Raw genomic sequence first — 24,567 nt, 5'->3', positions numbered from 1 at the left:
CAGCTTTGGTTCATGTTTAACACCACTATTTGGTCCTGACTGGGTCTTGTGGGGGTTATTGCTTTGCTACTGGGTCCTCAAAGTGCACTCGCTGGCGCAGCAAAGAGTCTATCAGCTTCCACAGCCTCAAGAACTATTCACCGATACATCACTGACTACTGGCTGTACTTCAATCAACTTTAATCAAGGTTAAGACTGAATGAATACTGATTGTGTTTTGTTTGCAACACAAACACTGCTACTAGACTGAGATGCTGCTTTGTCAAACATAATTTTGATCTTTGGAATGAGTAAATAAATGCTTTAGACATTTCTTACCAAACATAAGACTGATAAAGGTAATCTGTGGTTAAAATTGATAAAGGGGAACTCCTCTATGTGAGAGAGTCTGGCATATCCTGTTATACATGCAACTCGTGCCAACTGTGGTGGTAATTAAAATGAAGTATACCAAGATACCTCCAAAGTGATACCAACATACAGTATATAAATCCCACTAATGTACATGATTATTCCGATTAAATTAATGGATAATTTGTCAAACAGGAAGTCCTTGGATACTACACAGGAGCATTAAAATATAACAGTGTTTTATGACTGGATAAGACAGCTGAACTATGGATTTAAAGGGGAATACACAGCAGTATCATTTCAAACAGACAAAAGAGTCTTCTACAGAAAGGCACACCACACTGATTTTGGCTAAATATAAAGAGTAGTGCAGCAGTAATACAGAGCACACCACAACCACAAGATTGTGGGGTGGAAACATGAAAAGCATAAATCTAGTTTTCAGCAGTAGATATAGATTTAAGGTTGTTATGGTGCATTTACTGAGAAACTAAAGGGCAGTCTACACTTACATACTGTAGGGCAATATATTAAAAATGGAAGGCACAAGAAAACGAATTACATCATGACACTACAGTAACAGATCAAATGGAAAGTTGACTCAGATAAAAAAGTCATTACTGCCCTTGTTAAATGAAGGTCTTTCTACTTTTACCCCAGCTCCACATCAGCTTCAGTATTCACAGATGCGTAACTGCAGATCCTACAAATGATAAGAGAACATTATTCGAAACATGCCAGATGAGGGCAATGCATGTCACTTTATATACCGACATGAGTGAAAAAAATGTTTACTTTTCGAGAATTCTGTCTCTGTGTCTGTAGCTCATGACAGCAGCCGCCAGCAGCAGCAGCAGCAGCAGCGGCAGGATAGCAGCAGCAGCAGGAACAATCCACTTGTAGTTCTCTGTTAGGAGAAAACAGACGTTGACCATTAATCTAACAACAAAATATTTTTATTTCAACTCAAAAGTCCAATAGTTCATTCAAACACCTCGATTACCAGAAGCTACAAAAAAAACTTGGTTCATCTTACAACTATTCTTACAGATTTTGAATAGAAATCTACACAACAGGGTGCCATGTAGTCCTCTTACACTCCACTATCAAGCACAGCAGTAATAACAGATATGGCCTTAGCTACTCTTGTAAACATGCAGTTGCTCTATATTATATTATATTATATATTATCTATATTATTTACAAATCCTTATATGAGTTGTTCAGGCACCTGCCCCACCCTATCTGGTGATAAGAATAAGACAGATAAAATGCGTACAGGTAAGACAAACAGTGCTACCTGAAGAAGCAAATGTAACTTCGTAAATCATAGAAAACTGCTGCCTGTTACTTATGAATGGAAAACAAGGAAGTACAGACACATGATGAAACCTTAAATTATCAATTTCACATCCTTAGATTGCAAAACACAAAAAGAAACAGACTCACTTTTAGATTTCCTGTTCACCTCATTTCTAACGACTGACTCATTCTTTATCTAACTGTTCCTGTCTCCTCTAGCATGTGACCCATATCTGGTACAAACATGAGTGTACTGTAATATATTACTTTTAGTTCATTCCTACCATTGTATTTCCCAGGCAGTGTATTCCCCTGGCGACTTGGATTGCACTTGACTGTAAAAAACAACAACAACAAACAACACATCTTATATCAGAACACTGGATAAATAATAATACAGATTCAAAAAATACATGAAGGGAAAACCTAAAGAGTACAAACCAAATGTTTACAATGACAATTGAATTAAACACAGTAGTGTTTGAGCTTCTCATTCAAAGTTAGGTCTGTCAGGAAACAATACTCACTGGTGCATTCTGCCTTGTAAAGCATTCCCTATGAGGAAGAAACAAAGGGACAATACACCGAGATTAGTGTTGTCTGGAGGTCGGCAGAATACTGGTATCTTCAAATGAATCTCTTTAGCTTTATATTTGTAGCTCTTCAGCTCTCCTAACAATGGTCCTGTTCAGACCTGGTATTAACATCTGTCCTGAGTGATCCGGTCACAAGCGGACAGCTTTAAGTACGTCTGTTCATTCCCAGCTTTAAAATGCATCTCCACATGTGTCTCAAGTTACCCCTTGTGACCAGATCTCACTTCCCCGCTTCATATGCAAATACAGATGTATGCGTTGTTGTCAATGTGCCTCTGTGTATGTGTGTGTGTGTGAGTGAGAGAGAGAGAGAGCAAGCGAGAGAGAGAGAGCGATGTGGAGGAGCAAATCAATGCACTGCTCACAGCTCTTTAGTGAAATAAGGTTTTATCCATTAGGAATAGTAAAATATTTTCAGTTCATTATGAAACTGTGATGGGACCATAGACTGTATATAGGATGGGACTAATTCGACTGTGGCAGAGGAGAGTCCTACAGTGCGGCCCACAGGACACATTTGCATTCACACTGCTAAAAGAACGTGGCCACATGTGTCCCAGACCACCTATGAATGTGGTCTGACTGATCAGATCTCTAATGCGTCCCGAATGCTTTCACACCTGTACTTAGAGCTGTCCACTTGTGATCAGATCGCTCGGGACAGATGTTAATATTGGCCTGAACAGGGCCAATGTTATTTGGAGTTTTTTTTTTTAACATTTCTAATATTTCTGCATGGAAAAAACTTTAATGATTCATTTCATGAGTTTGTGAGTCAGTGTGCCGTAATATTTACTCAGATTCAAAGTGTAATACCTCTGAGACACAGCTTCTGTCGTAGATGATCAAGTCAAAGCATTGTGGGGTGATGACAGTGCTGATGTTGTTACTCGTCACCAGTGTCTCGATTTTCTCCTTTTGATTTGCAAGCACAGTGTGCTAAAGTCAAAATACAAAGGGGAAAAATAATCAGTCCATCCCACAAACCATATAACAAAAAGCTAATGAGTGATGCTCATCAAAGTAAGCTCAGATATCATTCAGCAGGTAAGTGATCATACGACTGCGAATGGACATAAGAGTGATGTAATAATTTGACATGTCATAGCACGGCACTCAACATCAGGAAGCACGTTGTCCTAATGTAATATTATTTTGTAATAATAATCACAATAAGAATAATTAGAATTAGAATAATAATTATAATAATGGTGTTAGTTACAATTGTGTACAACTGTGACAAATGAAGACATCTGTGATGAGAACGATGAAAACACGTGTAATATCAGAAAATTGAGCTAAGCCATTCTGTTTTGTTCAACTTACTTTTGTGTCACTTGCATAGGACCAGGAGTACTCGCAGTCAGATGCATTGACATCTGGCACGCTGTAAACAGTTTGGTCAGCCTGGCAAGTGACCGTGCAGTTGATCTGTGCAACGCAAGGTTGCAGAAAACAATCTGGGGATGAAAAGACAAACACATCACATCACCATCAGAGGCAATATTTGGTTATGAAATGCTCCATACTAGTCTAGACAGACTGCAATAATACATTAATGCCAAAGACTATGCCAGCAAATGGCTAATAAACTGGCAAAGCTGACATGCAGAGTGTGTGTTGCTGTTCCTAACACTGCCGCTCAAATAATCCGGTTTTAGGAAAGCACGTGTAATAGTCGTTCATTACATTTGTGACAGATTACGGCCCTGTGTTTCTTTACATTTGAACTGAAACGCAGATGTTTGATTATTCTTAAGTAAACACAGGACTGTGCCACCAACTCAGGCAGGATGTTCAGGAATAGCAGACCACAACTATGAGCTCCATTTTCTCTGTGACATGTTGTGTCTTCACTGCTGACTATCCTCTAAGTCACATGTGTTATCAAGTAATACGCGGCTCACTTTAGCCTCCTTTACACTGGACACAAGAAACTGCTACTAGCCGACTTTAGTCTTAAATGCTAAAAGTTACAATCGGGTCAAATGACTGTAAAGTGTAATAGTCGCAGGTATTTATTGGCTCCACCTCAGACTGGGAGCTATGCAAACAAGACACCCCGTTAACACGCTCATCTCCAGTCCCTTTTCCATGGTATTTGCACACACACACGCACGTACACGCACACGCACACGCGTACTTCCATCTTTGTGAGGACACTCATTGACATAATGCATTCCCTAGCGCCTTACCCTAACCTTAACCATCACACCTGAGTGCCTAACCCTAACCCTGACCCTGACCCTAACCTAAACCTAATTCTAACCATAACTCTAAAACCAAGTCTTAACCCTCAACATGTGATCTGAAGGTGTCTCAAAAAGTGAGGACCGGCCAAAATGTCCTCACTTTCCCAAAATGTCCTCACTCTGTTAGTAAAATACTTTTTTTGGTCCTTACTATGTAGCACGTACAAGTACACACACACACACACACACAGAGAGTACACAAATGCCCAGCACTGTTTTATTAAAGCAGAAATGCCTCAGTTAACCTTCCCACGGGGATTCCCACGGCACAGAGGCTCAATCCCGGTGTGCCTTTCGCTGGCACCTCGCTGTGTGTGTGTGTGTGTGTGTGTGTGTGTGTGTGTGTGTGTGTGTGTGTGTGTGTGTGTGTGTGTGTGTGTGTGTGTGTGTGTGTGTGTGTGTGTGTGTGTGTGTGTGGACTACATGGACCAGCAATAAAAACGTCTCAGCTAACGAGTTGTTTTTTCTCACTTCCGACTGACAAGAAATAACTTTATCGACCTTTATCGAGTCACATATTTTGCATGTTATAAATATAATAAACACCGGCCACACGCTAAGTACCCGGTCCTGACTCACCTCACCCCTACGGGACCGTGAACCCGTCGACGGCGGCAAAGTGCTAAAACATGTGGCTGTGATCGTCTTCAGGGGAAAATACCCTCACACCGTCCCCAGAGTCTCTGATCAAAGAGGCTGAGGAGCTCACGGCTCAGTATGATTCAACATGAGTGAGCGGCGATGCAACAGCAACAGGAACAGCAACTCTCTCTGTTAGCGAAATAACTTCACACTAAAAGGGTTTGCTCTTTGTTGTGCAGGTTGCAGGCTTTGATTTCAATTAATCATTTCAATGAGACATAACTCACATGCAAGTATGAGCTCAAAAAGCTCCCGCCGTCCGCCGGCAGCCATCTTTCTCGCCCTGCTGAAGCGGCGGTCAAGCGCGCACGTTTTATTTATGCTCACACGCAGGAAGTCATACAACCTCAACCTTCAAAATAAAAGCTATGGCTAGATTGTCAGCTGGAATTGGCACCAGTCCCTGTACGGATAAATGGTATAGATAATGGATGGGTGCATTGTGTTTCCTACAACAAATGTGTAGAGTTGCGCCATTAAATGAGTAATTTGAGATATAACTAGAGATGTCTTATCAATAACAATACAGACCATTATACAATCAACCATAACTGTTCATTAGTTTTGCAAAGAAATAAAAAAAAAAGTCAAAAATCAAACTCAGTCACAATAGTTTATAAAGGAAACGACAGTTCTCAGATTCAGGTTGTGTGTAAGTTTGGAAGAAGTTTAAATTTCTCTCATGCCATCACACCTACAGAGAATAGATTTTATCAGTCGCAAATGCAAACGCAAGTGTAAATCTAACATCTGAACTAAAGCACCATCCCATCATCAAAGCAGTGGGCTCAGTGAAATGTTGTTGCTAGAATGACACAACATTGATACTGTGCAAGCAAAACCGCTTCAGCTAGTTTGTGTCACTGTTTCCTGGTACTTGTATCGTATTGTGGGGCAGTTTTGGGTGTAAGTGTCACAAACATCCCTTTGAATTAAACACTGTTATTTGATGGTGCACTTACAACCCACTTTAAGATTATTTATTGTAGCTTTTATTTTGAAACTGCCACTTCCGGTGTCTTGGCTGGCTGACGCAAGGCGTGAGTAACTGGACAGGAGCGAGACTGTAGCGCACGTTTATTAGTGTCATGTCTTCTGTTATGAGCCCATCTTTAGAGAGGGGAGGGGGGTTAGTTCATAGGAAGTTGACAGCTTGTGCAGGTGTTTCTGTCGTGACTGTTGTCATCTGGTTTACATCCCTGCTCGATGCTCAAATTTACCCACATCTGTCTGCATCTTCAGTAACATCCCCATTGCTGGTGTTGCAAAAACGTTGTATTCCCCTGCTGTCCAACTGTGCTAGATATGATCCGGTTTCTCATTTCTGACATCAAACCTTAGACATTCAAAGGATCGACAAACTCCCGATTCTGCTTTTCAACAATCCGGTTCATGAATGGCACAATGAACTAATTCATCAGCTGCTTCGGGTGCATGTTCGTCTGCAGTCAGAAAAAGCCTCCGGTGTCATAAAACATGTTGCTGTGCTTTAAAGCTGACAGCCATGTGTCGGCCATCATGTTGCTGTTGTGTTTACCCATGTGGACACATAGAAGACAGCGAGACACCAGCGCCATCATGAGGCCAAACTGGAAAAAAACAACATTCACTGCTTTCACAAAAAAAAAAAGTTAGACTCCTACACACCCCAGTCCACTTATCAAGAGAAAAAACATTAGAAAAATATATATATATACAGTCTCTGTTGGACACTTCTCCCACATATACTGTCCAGGTTAGAGTGTTTTCCACATGAACACCCAAGTACTTATAGCAGGTGAGATGTTGGATGGTATGTTGATGGACGACCAGTGGAGAGTGGTCACCTATTGACCATGAGCTCCTCAGTTCCTCCTCAGTAGTGAGATATTGTTCATCGCACCGCTGTACAAAGGTTTGAGTTAATGCTGATTCATACTGCAGACCATCGGACTGACCGGGCGTCAGACCGAGGATGGCCATGTCATCTGAATGCTTTCAATAGTTTCAGTATTTAAAATTGATACTGCAGGTTCAGCAACAATTTAATGGTAACCATTCAATTAAATCTGCCTAGAACCACTCAGCATTGTATGGGTTTGAGAGTTAATGTTGTTTTAAAGATAAAACTCAACTAAAACTATGTATCATTGACTGAAGCATCTTTTTTTTCAGACACAATTCTGTGTATTTTGCAGTTTGAGTTTCAATTTGCAACTTTACAAACTGAACTCTGCTACAAACAATAACTTCCGTCATCACGACCAGCAGTACAGCGACTGCAGGTGTTCACACACACGTTCACATCTTTCAGTCACAAATGAAATGAATTACAGATTGTCCATCTGTGATCTGACATTCTCCAGAGAGATTATGTAAACCTGATCTCGACATAAGTATAAATTGTAAGAAGTCCTGGTTCTGAAATGTTAATGTGTCTGCATTCATGAAAGGTACTTTTGGAAAAGAGCCTTCAGAGATCAAAACTTCAGCAGAGTGCGAGAGACAATGTAACGTAAAATGTATGAAAAATGTCTAAACATTAAGACAGAAGCAGAAAAGCACATGTGGGAAACAGCATGTCTCTGTATACAAACTTGATTAGAGAATGTTAACTGTGTACACTCGCAGAAAAAGATCCAAAACTTCAGGGCTCACCTGGTAGAGTGTGTACCATTAAGGCTTCGTCCTAACTGCAGCAGCCTGGGGTTCAAGCCTGACAGGTGGCCTTTTGCTGTATGTCATCCTGTCTCTCTCCCCAGCTTTCCTGTCTCTCGCTCACTATACCTATCTAATAAAGGCAAAAGAAAAAAAGCCCAAAAAATAATTAAAAAAGAGGATCCAAAACTTCAACCATCTTCATTTCTTCCTCTGTCCCTGCAGTTGCTGACAGACTTGGTGTCATCTGCTCTGACCTGAAGCCGAACAGCATCGTGCTGGTAAACCATGAGATGCCCTTCAGAGTTTAACTCATGGCTCTGGCTTGTCACCGGGGCCTCTGAAGTGACAGCGTCTCGGTCACAGCTAAGGTCAATCTGCAGAGCTCATCTTTTAACTGCACTTGAGGATCTTGTACGATGAAAACAGGGCACTTGAAGTCACCCAGGGCCCTCCCATCTGTGAGGCCATATGCACATGGGGTCTTGGTTGGTTGTATTGATTTTATACATCTGAGTGTTTGAATTTTTATTTCCTTGTCAAGCACTTTGTAACACAGCATTTGAAAGGTGCTATATAAATAAAGATTATTATTATCATCATCAATGCAACTTTGAACTTTTGAACTGAGATCAATAAACAGCTTTAATTCGTTCCTGTGTGTGACTCCGTAATTCAGTGTTCAATAATAACACACAGCTGTGGAAACACTAGTTTTAAGACAGAATAGCCAGTGATCCTCCAATCCTTAACATAACATAATAATCCTTAACATAACAACTTAACATAATGCATAAAACCATTCATCTTTATTATTGATCAATCAGTTCATTCTCCTTCATTATTAGATTGTTTGGTCCATAAAAAGTCAAACAATATGTCGATCATAGATTCATCACAGACTAATTGTTTGAGGTCGAATCTCACTCATGGTTTTCATTTACTCGTGTTCAGCAGTTTGTTGCCGCAACACAATACTTGGATGTTTTGATCATTCTTGGGGTTAGATGTGTTTTGCAGGGATAAGATACCTCAGAGATTGTGATGCCAGTCTGTCACTCAGTTTGTCACTTTTATCTCAACCATGTGAGCGTTCAACATTATCACATCAAATTTTCCAAATGCACGCGAGAAATTTAAAATTTTACAAATCAGCTATTTCTCACTGTATGGTTGTTTGAGTGCCCTTAACTGTGCACGTTGTTACCCAAAAAAACAAAAAAGTAATGAGTTGTTTTGAACTTGACATAACACATTAAAATAGTTTGTCTGTGTGATATTTGCTTCTGTTGAATGGATCGATGCTGTTAAAAAAATAACTTTTTACATTGCATCACACCACTGAGACTAACTGAATGAAGAGCTGTAACAATGATATAATAAGGCTTTTAGGATTAGATGTACATTAGAGTTAGAACAATCTGATTTTGAAATAAACATCATACACATACATATTTTGCTTTTATTGAAATTTATGTAAATTAATGAATTAAATTATATTCATACATAACCAAAATGTCAAAAATAACACAGGGAACCATACCCAGAAAAAAACAGTAAACTAACAAATGTAACATTATAATTTAACAAACAGGGGTAGATCGCCAATAATTAACATACTCAACCTCTTGGACTTCACATTTTGTTTGTTCAGCTATGAATCACAGTTTATTAATGAGGCTTGCTGACTTGATCAAAGAAAGGACCGATGTTAAAGTCAAACAAAACAACTTCCTATTCAAGTCTTGTCCCTGATCCTTGAACATTTCAGCCCCCGCAGCATCGCGAATTCACTGTGATTGAAAGTTAAACAACAAAAGATGAAAAAATGCAAGGGGGTGAGTGAATAGAGGCACTGCATATCAGCCTAAATAAAGAGTTTGATGCATTTGACATTAAATTCCCTTACATGAAATGTGTGCTTTTAAAAATGGATGAATGCTGAGTGCAAAAATAGATTTTGCATTAGAAAAAAGAAAAAAAAAAGATTGTCACTTTGTTCTCATCCATTATTCACACAAACACTCTTTGACCAACACATACACACTTTTTTTTTTTTTTTTTAAAGCTTTGTTGGCTAACGAAAGGCTGATACCTTGAAGCATATAGGTAGTAACTTAACAGCTTTGCAGAATATTAGAACTGGAGCATCAGTGGTCTTCACCAGTGAGTTTTAGCCTCTAATCCAGTTACATTTCTCCAACTCTAAGTGAATAAAATGCGACAGCACCCTTGTTGACCTTTAACTCAATTAATGAACAGTTCCACACTCAGATCCTCATGATTCTCATATATCAGTTTGTACATTTATATACTGTGTATCTCCCCCCCCCCCCACACACACACACACACACACTTTCTGTGCACAATGTATACAAGCACATACCAAACATTACAAACAGTGAACAGGTAAACAGACACAAAAAGGAAGTAATACACTGACTGTAACAAACATTAAATAACTGCATGTTTTTCCATAGAAAAGGAGAAATTGGTTTGTATTGCTTTGGCCTGTTCTGTGAGCAGCCTGCTCATGTCGTCCTCCTCTGGCTGTGTAGATGCCGGAGCATCAGAGAGCCACTAGACTGCCCCACTGAGAGGATTTGGCAGCAGCGAGAAGGTGGGAAACCTCACTGATGTTACAAATGTCGGTTTTGTTACTTTTCTTCTTTTTCCACCTTTTCTCCTCATCTTTCCCTGTTTTTCCCTTCTTGGTGAAGGCTTCACATTAGCACCCAAAAGTGTCTTTTTGTGCAGTGAAGTCTGTGTCCTCTTGGTCCCATTTGCCTGGGGACAGGCACTCTTCAGTGTTGAAGTCCTGAGGGTTTACCCCAATGTCCAGGACCTGGGGGTTAGTGCGAGACTCAGCGAGTCTGCAGGAGCAGAGGAAAAGAGACAGTTTATTAGTAACTGCTTTGATGAAACCTGGGTAATGACCAAATTATTTTTTATGACAAGTAACAATTCTTTACAATTAAAAAGCTTGTGAACAATGATAGGTACAGAGTGTGCACAATGCATGGACATAAACATGGATTCTAAACAGAGTGGTTCTATTTGTAATGAAAAGTATCATGAAGCAAAGTGACATGTGGCCAGATGTGGCAATAAAATGATTCCCTCTGTGAACTAATAATGGCAAGCCATCATCATACAACACTACACCACACACATTAGACCTGCAGTGCACACAGAACACACACTGTTTACATTCATCAGGACTCGTTCAGTGTCGTGGCACTAACAGAGTGCAAAGCTGATGAGTGTGAGGCAGAGGCACAGAAAACATTTGTGATGAAGACGTGGACACACAGCAGGACTAACCAGCGCCTCGTCTTATGATCAAACTGTGAATGACAGTGGGAGGGGGTTTCCCCCCTTTCAGTGAGTCAAACAAAGGTTCTGAACTATGTTAATGGTTTATGGCCTTAAAAGAAAATGTGAAACTACATGTGTCTTAAATAATCTGACATCCAGGCAGATGAGCAGGCTTGAATGTTGGGTTGACTGGGGGAGAATGAGGTGAAGTGACTACATCCATATATGATGATGTTACCTGAGTAGGATTCAAAGCTATCCAGACTGTGGCTGGGGGTGCAAAGGAAACATCACAAGTCAGGCAACACTTCAACTCCCAACTCTTCAGATAAAGTGGACGGACAGTTTGACTTCACGTCCAAATGCTTGTGGCTAGAGTTGACTTACTGACGACCATAAACCCACCACAGACCCATTTTCTCTTTGCATGTCAGAAAACATATATATCATATTGTTTTTTTCCTCTTTATGATAACCAGGACCTTCAGAGGCGTTTGCATCTGAAGCCAGCAGGTGGCAGTGCAGTCTCTCAAATAGCAAAGAAAATTATCATGAATGTATCTGCAGTTCATGGCAAAAAAAAGTACCATTACTGCCACTCATCAAAAAATAAAAAGGAAGAATCAAATTTAGGAACAGACACTTTGAACCTAAGAATAAAACTGTGGTATTGTGCTGTTGCAGTGAAGGAGCAGATGTTTTTATAATTTCCACAGTTTGCTGCCTGTTACATGATCTCCTGAGTTCTTGGATCAAATTCAGGACGGTATCATCCATGACTCAAACAGCATGAAGGATAAGAAAAAATCTTTCGTAGTCTCAAAGTTGTAACTGTTTCTCAAGCTTAATATAAGTTACACCCTCTGACCACTAATCTCAGCTGTTTAAAGTCTTTATTATGGGGACGCTCACTCAGAAAGTACAGAGATAACGATGCACACTTATGTTGTGTAACTATAAACCAGCCATTAATCCAGAGTTTATTTAAATCCACGCACCAACTATCAGGTAGCATGAAGATAACACAGACACTGTCATCCTGTAATATTCTCATTCACAGAATCATTAATTGTCTCTTGTTGCCTCTGCTTCTGCTCAAGGAAAAAGACATCAACCTGGCCCTCGGGCCCCTGAACTTCCTTGAAGTCCAGAAATCTACACATGGATGCATCTGTGTTTATGCTGGCAGCATCCTCATTAATCACAGAGCGGGAGATTAACGGCATTAGGGTGTAATTACAGTGTGTGCAGACAAATAATCATCTGATAATAGGGCGAAAATGGCCTCTTAATGTTTGATCACAGAGACTGTGGAGCCCATTCTGCCCTTCACTAAATGGAAGTGAAAGAATAAGACGACCGCTGTTGAATTAGCAGAGGGAATGAAAAGCGGAGCCAGAGGAAATGAATGCACTAATATAGGATTGAATGAGTCTTTATGGCAGTCTGGAACAAATAGCTGTAAACAGCTGCACCGTGCAACCTGACAGCAGACCACCGCAGCTTATCTGAGTGCTGCCGATACGCACCACATTGAAACATTAATCACACTAGACTCCAGCTCCATTCTGATTAGTCTGTTGACGACGCAGACAGAGCTTAAGGACTTCCAAACAGCACTGACAATGGATTTTCCTTTCAACTTTAAACCAGAAAATTATGAGACCTACTCTTTTTACCCTAGTTTTTATCCTCAAACTGCATATTAAGTTACTTTCCTATGGTTTTGCGATATAAACACCAAGCAATGTGTCCCTCAGCAGCACCCACTGGTAATCACAGGCTTCTCATGAAATCAGTGTGTGGGCCTGAGATGATGGCAAACTGAGCCCACAAAAGCAACATGACTCAGGCAGGGTGTCGGCTGTGCCAGGGCCTGTAAACTGAGCCTGTCTCTTGTCTGTGGGAGTGCACCAGGGTGAGCCGAGCAGAGGGAGAGGCAGCGCTTATTACAAGGGGAGCCCAAACCACAGGCGGCTATTTGCAGAACAGCGGCTTGTGTGGCTGTTTAGCAGACACCGGGCTTTAGCGGAAAACCTATGTCCACACTGGTGCTCACCTTGAGAAAGCCTCGTCCAGACCGTCCTCCAACTCCTGCCACAGAGAGCATACACATTTGGTTAAAGTTAAGTGATGATAAATGAGCACTTTGTACAGATGAGATGTTAATACACGCACTCATGAACACAGTCACCTTTGTCCACTTTTCCTCTAACCTACAACGTCCTTGGGAGGTCAGTCTGGGCTACTTGTAGCCCCACACCCTCTTCAGCTATGTGACCATTTGATAAAGTCAGTTCTGTTCAATGGGCTATTGTCTAACTCAGTGCAGCAGCAGTGCAGCTGCAGAGTCCACTCCTTTGAATACAGCGGGTACAGTACATCACCAGGCACTTTCCCTGATTAATCACTGTTTCCTGCATGGTATCTCTCTCCTCCTATCTTATCTAGCTTAAACAGCTGAAACTCACTGTCCAGCCTGACTCGTGTCTTACCCATACAGTATTGTTGTTCTCTGTTGCGTGATTATGCACCATAAAGGGGTCCGATTCAGCCTGCTTTGTTCCTGAGTGGACCTGTGCCACGTTGGCTCCCTCGGCCAAGTCTAGAAGTTTCCCCGTGGCTACCTCTGCAACAGGAAACAGATAGGCAAGATTTGAGAAAATACATACAAATGCATCAAAATTCACGTGCAACCTTTCAAATCTCCCATTACATTCACTTCCAATGTAGTTTTAAGAACGCACAGTGAAGTGGAGTCGTAATAACCATTTGATCGGCTCCTGTGATTATCATTGCCTCATGCAACAGTAAACAGCAGTATGCATGCGCCAAGTATAACGCCATGCTATTCATTGAGGTCCACTTTCCCTCTAATGTATCTCATTATGCAGCCATCTGTGGATTGTCACTTTTTGATAAGTGAGCATGCAGTAACCCCCTGACTTGCACGTCTAAGCACAGTGACTCCGCTGATCTGTAACAGTATTGGTTTGTAATGGCCTGCCTAATGATAAATGTGTGTCAATAACATGCGTCTACTCTAATTTCTGACTGGTCTTTAGGCTAATGTGGTCCACTGAGGACAGTAAAAACCTCAGTGATCCGTCCGATGCCAGCACACCTTTACCCTGTGAATCACGCAGTCCGATGCTGAAGCTCTGCTATCCTTAACCGACCTTTTCCTCAACATCTATAGTCCTCAAAAGACTGGTTCATAAACAACTGAGTCAGCACGCAAAAGTAATTCCCTTCAACCTGTCCTCTGTCAACACCGGCTCAAAGGTGTTCAGAGTGTTCTGCTGTTATCAAGAAGGCAATATTGTGGGACTGTCATTCATGTGGAAAAAGAGGGAGGCTCAAGGCTCGTCTGATGGTAATGCCCTGAAGCTTGGGCATTGGGAGCAGACACCCTGTCGACACATTTCACTGGAGCTGCAGCAATTAGTCAATTAATTGATTGAAAGAAAATTAATCAACAACTATTTTGATGTGATTTGACCGTTTAATCATTTCAGGTATTTTTCAAGTTCAATTTGCTGCTTATCTTAGTCATTAATGACAGTAAATGAAATGTCTTTTGGTTTTTGGATTGCTGGTCGGACAAAATCAGTGATGGCACACGCACAGGAGGAGGGTCAGGCAGGAAAACAACCAAACACAGGAAGAAGTGGCATTATATTTTGTATCCACTGCAGGAGGCCTGGCGCCGGGAGGGAGTTCAGAGTATCATGTCTCCTGAATAAAGCTGAATCATGCCTGACAACACCACTGAAGCTCAGACTCCCTCTGACTCAGTGGCATGCCATTTGATTAGCCACAGTGAAGGGTACATAAATGTAACCTTCTGATAGCTCTAAAACTCTGCTGTCCCCAATCACTGCTTTAGGGCTGACAGTGAAAACCTGTCAGGAGAGAAATGCACTCCGAAGCCTCTGCAGCACTGTGTATTACTCTGCTGTACAATTACACCAATTTGCTTTACAGAAATCCAGTGCACTGGCAGCTAAATGACCCACAGAATGGTGAGTGGGATGATGTTAGTCCAAAAACGCACACCAAGCCTCTATGTTCCTAGAATCTGTTTCCAAGTCCGACTCTGTTGAGTCTTCTCACTGGGGATCATCCTTAAAACCTGTGTCGCTCATAAAATGCTGCACATCCAGGGCCACAGCCTCAGATAAAGTATCAGAGCAGATTTAGAGAGATCCCTCTCTGGCTGGAGGCCGCCTGGCCGGGCAGGGGAGGAAGCTCAGTACAAAGCTGATGTTTTCAGATGTAGGAAAAAAAAAACACTGCCTCTGTCTCAAACTGAAGCCTCCAGGACAAAAAAGATCAGGGGAAGCTCTAACAGTGGCCGCTGGCGTTGAAAATGTGACAGGAAAAGGGCATGCACAAGCACAAACAAACAAAGAAGAAAGCATTATGAGGAATAAGTGTACAGACATTGAGCCACTGGCAAGAGGATGCTCCTCATCCGATTTCATCTTAGGCTGTGGACAATACGTGGAGCTAATCATGCCTTGAGGTCGTCTGGCTCAGTGGATGTCAACAACATGTTTCGAAGGCATGAACTGAGTCTTAAGTGGAGGAATTTTGGTAGATCTGATGGAACCATGGGGGTCACAGAAAATGTAGGCCTCTTTCATGCTTTTTACACAAACAAAGTCAGACAGAAAATGACTGTGTGTCCATCATGAACAGTTCTCTATTATCATGAAATGTCAAGGGGATCACTGAACCTCGATTTGTTTTTAACAGATCCACAACACAGCGGGGGGGGCTTAATATTTTCAAATTAAAGAGAGCATTATCATTACCATTATCATCATACATAATCACCTAAAAATGTCATTTGCTGTTGACTGTTAGTGAGAAAGAATAACCAGAATGCAGATTGTGTGACTGTCAGCTGACCTGCAGCCTTAATATAGGCCAACCTTTGACAAGTGGCTGAGTACTCTTCCTTCCCCTGAGGCTACGACTGCAGTGACAGAGAGGGTGAGAGGGGTGGGGGGGTGGGGTGTGATGATGGGTGACATGACTCACCTCCTCCCTTCAGGCTGCCCAGGCTGGCCGAGCTCTCCGACTGAGAGTTGCTGGCTCCTTCCCCGTCTGAACCCAACTTCACTCGCTTCTCTTTTTCTGTGTGGGGGTACAGCGAGGGGTAGAGGAAGACAAAAAGAGAAAAGAAGCATGGGAATGATTCAGAAACTTGTAACCGCTGGGTGAATGCCCTCGCAGCTGCTAAAAGGAACTGTTTACTTTTCTGGCAACTGAAAACGTGTGTATTAAAATGTTACACTAAGCAAGCATATAATGTGTGTAAACAAATTGGCAGCAGCAACTTGGCACGTACAGGTTAAGGCCATTACTCAAACCATCCATCAGCAGAAACCTAAAAGGCCTGTCTGGGCTTCAAACAAAGTAACACACTTCATATTTTACGCAGCGGTAAGTACAGCAGCATTCAAACAGAGTGGGCATGGCATCTGGGTCAGATGGATAATAGGCTTTGCTCGCTGTAAACATTCTCACCTGCGAAGAAAGTGGTTTAAAACACAGTGCAGGTTACTAAGTGCAACTGAAAACAGCTTTCATTGTATTTCCTGTACAACACTGCTCTGTTACACTCTGGTCTAGTGGAGTATTTATCAAGCATGTCAGAGATACTCCTAGGAATTGTGCTGAAAGTTAATCTCGGACTAAAAGCACTTCTTCAGGATGGGTCCTGAGGCTAATTGATGGATCGTCCTACACTTATTTTCAGCAAGAAACCAAGACTTCTGCTCTGACGGAGTGAGATGTGATACACAGATTCAAAAGTAATATAATCATGAGGCACTGTAGCACTCTGACAGTTGTGCTTTGAAATATTACAGGTATAATTTGAAGTGCGGTTTTATGTGAATGAGTAAATAACATAGGTAAACCTCTAAGGCTATTAATAGGATGATTAATCATACGATGATATTTACATTAAGTAGGGTGTAAAAAATAAATGTGGCCTAGTAAATACGTTGAAACAGGAGGTCATTTGAACCTCATCTGCATGAAATCAGCCCCATTCAACCACATAGTTTCACAGTTCCCATAACAGTTCTACATCTTGCACAATTTGCACAGGAACATGTTGCAAACCCACTGAGCGTTGTGGTACATCACTACATGAAGAACATGAACTCTCTGTTCCTACTGTTCAATTCACCTTTTAACAGACAGTCTTAGGAAATGCACTGTAACAATACGAACATACAGAATATTGTTACAGTGTATCCTCTTCTTTCAAATATCATAGCTCAGGCGCAAACCACATAACTGTAGCATTCATGGTTCAATTACGGCTGTGGACCTTTGTTTCATATTATATCCTTCCTTCTATCCCCTTATTTCCTGTCTGCATCGACAAAGTTTTATTTATTACTTTCGAAACTGTTGGGTTTGACAGAGTCATGGTTGCAGCTGCATTTTGTGGAGCAAGTGTGATGTTGAGAGGACGACAGTTTCTGCAGGGTCAGCGTGCGTTTTCCTGTGCATCCAACACAAGGTCAGTCTCACATTTTATTCTGATTTTGTAAAAACAATCTTTCTATAAGCTCATTATTATTATTATTATCATCATCATCATCATCATCATCATCATCATCATCATCATCATCATCATCATCATCATCATCAAGCATTCCCAAAATATCTCTCCTCTCAGTGAATATCTCTGTGTGAACACAATCTCTTGGCAGCTTGAAAGAGAACTCCTCTGGAGCTCTCTCAAATATCAGCAGAGACAGAAATGATTTCCTAATAGGAGTGTAACAATTCTCCGAATCTATGCTTCAGTCCAGACCTCAGTTTTTGAATCACAGTTTGTTTCATACCTCGGTTTTGCTATGTATTGCAAAATGGGAAGATGAAAAATTGGAAAATTTTATTGCGGTTTCTGTCTTCATTTAAAATCATTGCACACCTCCACATGGTTCTACTCACGTTACTAAAAGTATGATAAAAAAAAAAAAACATATTAGAAGTTCTGGGCGGCGATTCGCCACTCTGCGACACTTGATAAATACAATTAATTTGTTTTGAATGACTAACGACCCTGAGTTTACTCACAAATGAGCGCCAACACCCACCTCTGCCTTAACTCTCTTCCCCGTGAAGCAAAGGTTAGGGCTGATGCAAACAAATCAAGACGCCAGTAAAACACAAGACCTTCTGCACTAGTGTGATAACTCCCTGAGGGGCCAAGATGCTGACCCACTCTAACTGCATGGCTGGAGATTAAATGTCCATTTCTGTCTGTCCTAAAGAGACCTGTTCACGGCAAGACGCTGTTTTTATTTCATCACCATCCTTAGTCTGAAAAAAAAAAAAAAATTCATCTCATTTCCCATGAGCCCAGGTAGCTTAGTGATGGCAGCGTTTCAACAATGTCCCCAAGCACCCGTTCTCTCCCCACGGCCTTTCCAGTGTGTAGTTTTCAGTCTGACTGCAGCATCAAACTCCTGCTAAACATGGAACCAACTTCAGATATGCAAGTTCAAAGCTAGATGCAGTGTTTACAGGGAATTTTCTATCAACACAGATGTATGAACAGAGACGGGAGCTGTAATATACGGAGGAATGTAGGTCAGGAATGTGTGGTGGTCTGTGGAGAACCACTGTGGGTGGTGGAGGGGAGGCTTAAAAAAAAACAAAAAAAAAAAAAACAGATGCTGCAAACTAGACAGATATACAGTAGATACCCCTTCTTCCTGCCCTGATCCTCTGGAGTCTTCTAACTTTAATGAAACAGACTCAAAAGGATTTTTTTTTCTTCTCCCGATCTCACTTTCTTCTTCAGTGCCACAAGAGAATGCCACTACTTCTTTTTGAAAAAACAGATTCCTCCTTTCCCCTCCATAACCTCCCACCAACTAGGCATCAGCTCTACTTCATCAGTGAGACCCTACTGAACTAGAAGAAAGCAGCTCTGCAAATTAAAAGAGACACTACACCCACCTAGAAAATGGAGACACGGAGAGGTTAACAACGGCAAGAAAGGGGGGGAAAAGCTGTAGCGGTAAAGTGTTACAGAAAAAGAGTAAGGTTAAAGAGGGAGGAGGCCGTGTGCGCTAATTTGCAGATTTTATATTCAGCTCCAAAATACAAACAGCCAAACGAAGAGGCGGGAGGCAGGGGGCCTGTGGCCTTGATCTTGGAAAAAAAATAATCCACCCCCAAAATGGAAAGATGCACACATTAAAACATTCTTAAACACCACAGCAGAACAAGAAGACGGAGTAGAAATGTGGAGTGAATGAAAGAGGCAGTTGGAATTTTCATACAGCGAGTGTGTGTCTCTGAAGGACTGAATAAATAAGCTCGCCTTCGCATGAGACAGAATCAATGGCACTGACATTGAATCTGTCAGGGGGCTGAGCTCCCACTGACACATGCATACAATCATTTTCCTTTCTCTCTTACACACTCGCCATCCCAACACCCCTCTCTGCCCCGCCTTTCATCCTCTCCTGCCCTCTCTCCTGATCCCCATCCCCCCCGTTTCCTTTGCTCTCCTCGTCTTCAGTCCTCATAATAAACAGAAGCAAGTGCTGGGCTATGGGGGGAGGAGAGAATAAAATAACTCGACGGGTGTGGGGTGAGGGGGATTAAGGTGCCAGGTGCAAAACAAGACGGACAGCAACAATGGATAATCACAAAATTCAAAGAGCACCTACATAGCAACATGCATGTAAAAGATGAGGATGATACATTGGGGGGGGGGGGGGGGGGGGGGGGGGGTTGATGCTGAAACCAATATTATGTGGCAGGAACTGCTCATTTACACTGGAGTCACACATGCAGTAAATTACACGCATGTTCTGCTGAGCTGTACAAAAGAATGTGTGTGACACCGTCCTTACACAGCACTCTGATTGCGTGCTGTGCTCGCCGTGGTGCCTGCTTATCTCCTCACCGTGCATGGCTATTAACGGTGCTCACAAATTCAAAGGGGGGGGGGGGGGGGGGGGGGTGCTTTACAAGTTTGACATAAAGCAGGAAGATATACTGTATATCATGAGGAGAAAAACAACAAAGAGGAAATATATCGAGGGAAAATCCCAGCTCTCACACATCTGAGTCCTGCTCTCACCATAAAGGGAACAGGGAGTCAGCCCACCTCCGCCCCAGGCTAACCTCAACTCCTCTCCACCCCTCCCCTCCCCACGCTGATACCGAGATGAGTCTTTAACCATGACTGAGTTCCCTGTAATAAAGAGGCATCACTGAACTGAAACAGCTCTCAAGGCAATGATTTAACTACTGTGTGAGAAACTGGTCTAATCAATGGGGACATTCCTCTACTGTATGCAAGTGTGTGTGTGTGTGAGAGATGGATTAACAGTGATGGGCAGGACCGACCAACCAATCAAACAGTTCTTTGGTAGGTCACATGACCCCACTAGGTGTCAAGGTCAAGACCAGGAAGACAGGTGAAACTTTATGTTTCTGTGCTGTCGGGGAAACCTCAGGATAAAGGAGAGGGGCACTGTATACTGGACATGTACAGTAAGAGTAAAGAATAACAACAATGGGGAGGAGAGGGAAGAAGGGAGGAATGTTTTCGCTCATCCGTCTCACTCTGGTCATCAGGGCGATCATGCGTACCTTCCTTGGCAGCCTGCCAGAATTCAAACGCCACTCTGAAAGCCTGAGCCACCGTGAGGGTTACTGCCTGGGCCTGGGGGTGGGAAGCAGAGAGACAGACGAGAGTGAGACAGAGAGATACAGAAAAAGCAAAAGGATGATGAATAATACTAAGATGCATCTCATCCACTGGAAGGAAAACTCCGGGAATTCAAGGAAGTATGAGTGATAAAAACAGGAACTGACCACTAACACAGATACTTGAGGAGGAGGAAGAGAAACCAGTGGGCTCTATGACGAGTTGTTTATGTAACTGGGAGGATACGTGGCCTTTTGACCAGAACTAAATTAGTGAGGGGAAGGAAGAGGAGGGAGTGGTTCACTCTTTCTACAAACCTCCAGGGATGGAGAGAATGCCAAGAGAGGGATGACGGCCTCCCCGCCCTTCATGTTCTCACTCCTTGTCCTTCTCCTGACTTAATACTTGGACATTTGCAAGTAAAGTGCGACTCAAAGTGGCAGTGCAGTTGTTCCCTTTGCAACATATCTGCATAAAGTGTTTTTCACACACTGCCAGGAGCAAAAGCTGACTGCGATACCTGAATGCAAAGTTCTCTGCATGAAGAATCTCTAGTCTACATTTGTAGCTTCAGCCACTATCTGTATTTCACTATACATTTATTTATACGTAACCAGTGGCTTTGACGGAATAATTTGACATTTTGGAAATGTGCTAATTTGCTTTCTTGCCGAGACTTAGATGAGAAGATCAAAACCACTCCATAGTCTGTTTGCTAAATATAAAGCCACAGCCAGTGGAAAAATAATTTAGGATTAGGGCTGGAAACAGCTGGACTGGCTCCGTCCAAATGTAACAAAATCCACCTACCAGAAACTCTGAAACTCATTGCTCAACATGTTTTTATTCAGTTCAAAAACAAAATTGTGAAAACAAAAAGTTGTGGTTTTATAGGGGAGGAGGGACTATTTCCTGGTTGGGACTAGTTGCCTGGCAACCTCACAACGAGGGTAAGACTTCAGAACGTCACTGGCCAAGCAACAGTCAGATGTAACGTGTTGATTAGTGAGCTTTAGAGGTGCAGCTAGGTGGCTTTGTTACCGTTTGACAGACAGACTACTGTTTCCTCATTTCCAGTCTTTATGCTAAGCTAACCAGCCGCTGGACGTAGCTTCATATTCATATCAATCTTTTCGTCTAACTCAGAAAGAAATTGAATAAGTGTTTTTTCCAAAAATGTTGAACTAATCCTTTAATTAAAAAAGTGGAAAATGAAACGAGCAGTAAACATTTTATCTAATATTTAGATGCAGGTGGTTTCAAGCTCTTTGTGTCATATTACAGAAGGTGAGACTCATAAACTTATGGACCTATGAACAGGTCATTGGACTGTGATGGATAAAAAGCCCACTTGTGCACACAGTGGTTTGTTTCTCAGAGACACTTAACCCCACAAACTCATTTACTCACCATTTTTCTCTTGGTGCAGAGGAAGGCGTGACACTCGAGAGTCTCGTTATGTTGGCTCTGGACAATGTAGGCAAACACTTTGTCGTGCATCTTGTCCGCCGTGCAATATGATATTCTGAGAGGAAAACACACAAATGCACACAGATGCAGATTCTTTAATAAAAACAAAGACCTTATACAGTCTTCAAAGATCAAGTGGGACCATCATGCAACTTCATCTGCACTAAGCCCTTAAGCTAGCCCAGCAATCCGATTTAAACTGTTCAATCTAGCATTTCTCTAAAAACTATTACAATAAAAAATCTGTGGCATTCCTAAAGCCAGCTGCACTCACAATCTCACTGCTCTGCACGTGTTCAAATACACACCCCAGCTGGGTGTGTGTGTGTGTGTGTGTGTGTGTGTGTGTGTGTGTGTGTGTGTGTGTGTGTGTGTGTGTGTGTGTGTGTGTGTGTGTGTGTGTGTGTGTGTGTGTGTGTGTGTGTGTGTGCGCGCAGGTACAGGGCTGAGCCAGGTCATGAAACGTAACTGAATCATGCACAGTGGACATCTGTGCTGTTCCGCCAAAGGGATGCCATTCCTTTCTGCTTTTTAAAGCAGTTACTTCATCACACCCACTGTGCACACCTGTTAAACAACCTCCACACACAGAGGTTTAAATTATAGCTTTTAGATTGGGTCAGGCCCCTGTAAGGTACAGAAAGCAGACTCAGACGGAGGCGATTGTGCCTGTGTTGTTGTGGTGCAGAAGGTCATCTCCTGATGTGAGATTCCTCTATGTCGCGTGTCTGTGAGGCATCAGTCTTGCTCGTCAGTCTCAGGTGCAAAACTGGCTCTTAAATTAAGCTGTAATGCTTCACATATAGCTTTTCTCCACTTTTTGATCATCATGCCATTACCCTAATACCGAAGTGATGGGCACACGGGCCAGTTGGGGAGGGAGACCCAAAATGATGGAGGAAGGCTATAATGATCTGTCCTTCCTTTCTCCTTCGAGCATCAGCGCTGTGCTCCAACTTCACTGTAGTACAGCCGCACACTGGGTTAACTAATGACTGGGGAATATACGGTTTGTAATAAATATATAAATAAAAGCAAGGGAGGAAAAGTTTGGAGAGGTTTGAGAATCACAGCTGCGCTCTGCACAACACAACCAAGATTTATTGGCAAATGTTTGGGCGGGAGGGCGTCAGGGAAATTGGGTGTCTAGGCAAATCCATTTCTTTTATTGGTCATCCATCTTCTCAGCAGATGTCTGGGGAGGAGAGCTCCAATGGGGTGCAACATACAACCAGCTGCTTTATGTCTTCACACCATCCTGAGGTTACAGCTGGACTCACCTCACCCACTCAGCCTTTTAATTATTGTTCTATTTACATAACTTATGTTCGTCAAACGACAGAAGCCTTTATCAGTGCCACATTTTGCTGGGATTGCATTAGAGAGGGACTGGATGAGCACGAGCACGAGCACTGTACAACAAACTTGTAATGAAGACGAAAGAAAGAGGTGCATGTCAGTCTCCTGAGAACAACAGGAAGTTAGTTATTGTAGTTTGCTGCTGGTTTTTCCCACTTATCCACTTGGTCAACAGTTGCAGCAGCGGCCGTGACAAACATCTCACAGAGGTAATTCAAGTAGCTGGGCTACTTCTTCCCACACACCTGATGCAGATATTCTTAGATTCACTGTGAAACTTTCCAAGTAAAAAAAAAAAAATCATGTTGTGATGATTCTGACAGGTATTGCAACTGTGATAAGAGTCAGGATTATAGTGGGAATGGTAATGGCAAGACAGTAATTACCAGATTAACTCAGAATGAAAATGATCATCAGCTGTATTGTGAGTGGATTAAAACTGCACAGGAAATACTACAACTGATGTTGACCATCTCTGTACAATTGGATCTCAGTGCATTTTGATGCAATATACACATCTTATCGACATAATTTTATCTTCGCTTAAGACAGGGACATCTGTCATCCTGCCTTTAATCGACCTTAGGTTATTCAAGTTCAATCTGAAAAAAAAAACAGCCCAGAGATGTAGAGACTAGATTTTTAATATAGATAAATGCTGCGAGTCTGACAAATTGACTCCATCTTGCACAGCCACAAAATGGTTATCTGTTGACAAGTGAATATTGAACAGGTGGGAAGACTTTTCTCTAAAATAGCTAAACATCTCCAGGTGACACTGCAGAGTTGGAAACATGGTCAGCGAAGACAACTTGTCAATTAAACTGCTCGGAGACAACTCAAGAAAACTGTCAACAGTTGAGATTTTGTCCTCAATCTGCCAGTTTTTCGAAGAAATTATTCAACATGAGCCTACGCATGTTTGGAAAAACGA

General features: G+C 42.0%; 1 protein-coding gene across 2 annotated transcripts in view; it reads right to left on the bottom strand.

Moving 5' to 3' along the window:
• Positions 1 to 9,228: 9,228 nt before the first annotated feature.
• The window catches only part of ldlrap1b (low density lipoprotein receptor adaptor protein 1b), a 32,476-nt gene continuing 17,137 nt past the window's right edge, over positions 9,229 to 24,567 (bottom strand). Inside the window, exons 4-9 of one of the 2 annotated variants that reach the window (XM_071471264.1) lie at positions 22,215 to 22,329; positions 20,747 to 20,819; positions 16,148 to 16,243; positions 13,594 to 13,727; positions 13,158 to 13,192; positions 9,229 to 10,653 (exon numbers count right to left, since the gene is read on the bottom strand). In XM_071471264.1, coding sequence (XP_071327365.1) covers positions 10,509 to 10,653; positions 13,158 to 13,192; positions 13,594 to 13,727; positions 16,148 to 16,243; positions 20,747 to 20,819; positions 22,215 to 22,329 — 598 coding nt within the window. In that variant the 3' untranslated portion in view covers positions 9,229 to 10,508. The remainder of the gene's footprint in view (positions 10,654 to 13,157; positions 13,193 to 13,593; positions 13,728 to 16,147; positions 16,244 to 20,746; positions 20,820 to 22,214; positions 22,330 to 24,567) is intronic. The other variant, XM_071471265.1, reaches the window with a different exon arrangement.

The sequence above is a fragment of the Trachinotus anak genome, unplaced genomic scaffold (assembly GCF_046630095.1).
Source record: "Trachinotus anak isolate AG129_WGS33_773 ecotype Australia unplaced genomic scaffold, CSIRO_AGI_Tana_v1 ptg000033l, whole genome shotgun sequence".
Lineage (NCBI taxonomy): Eukaryota > Metazoa > Chordata > Actinopteri > Carangiformes > Carangidae > Trachinotus > Trachinotus anak.
This window is presented reverse-complemented; position numbering and strand designations above follow the sequence as displayed.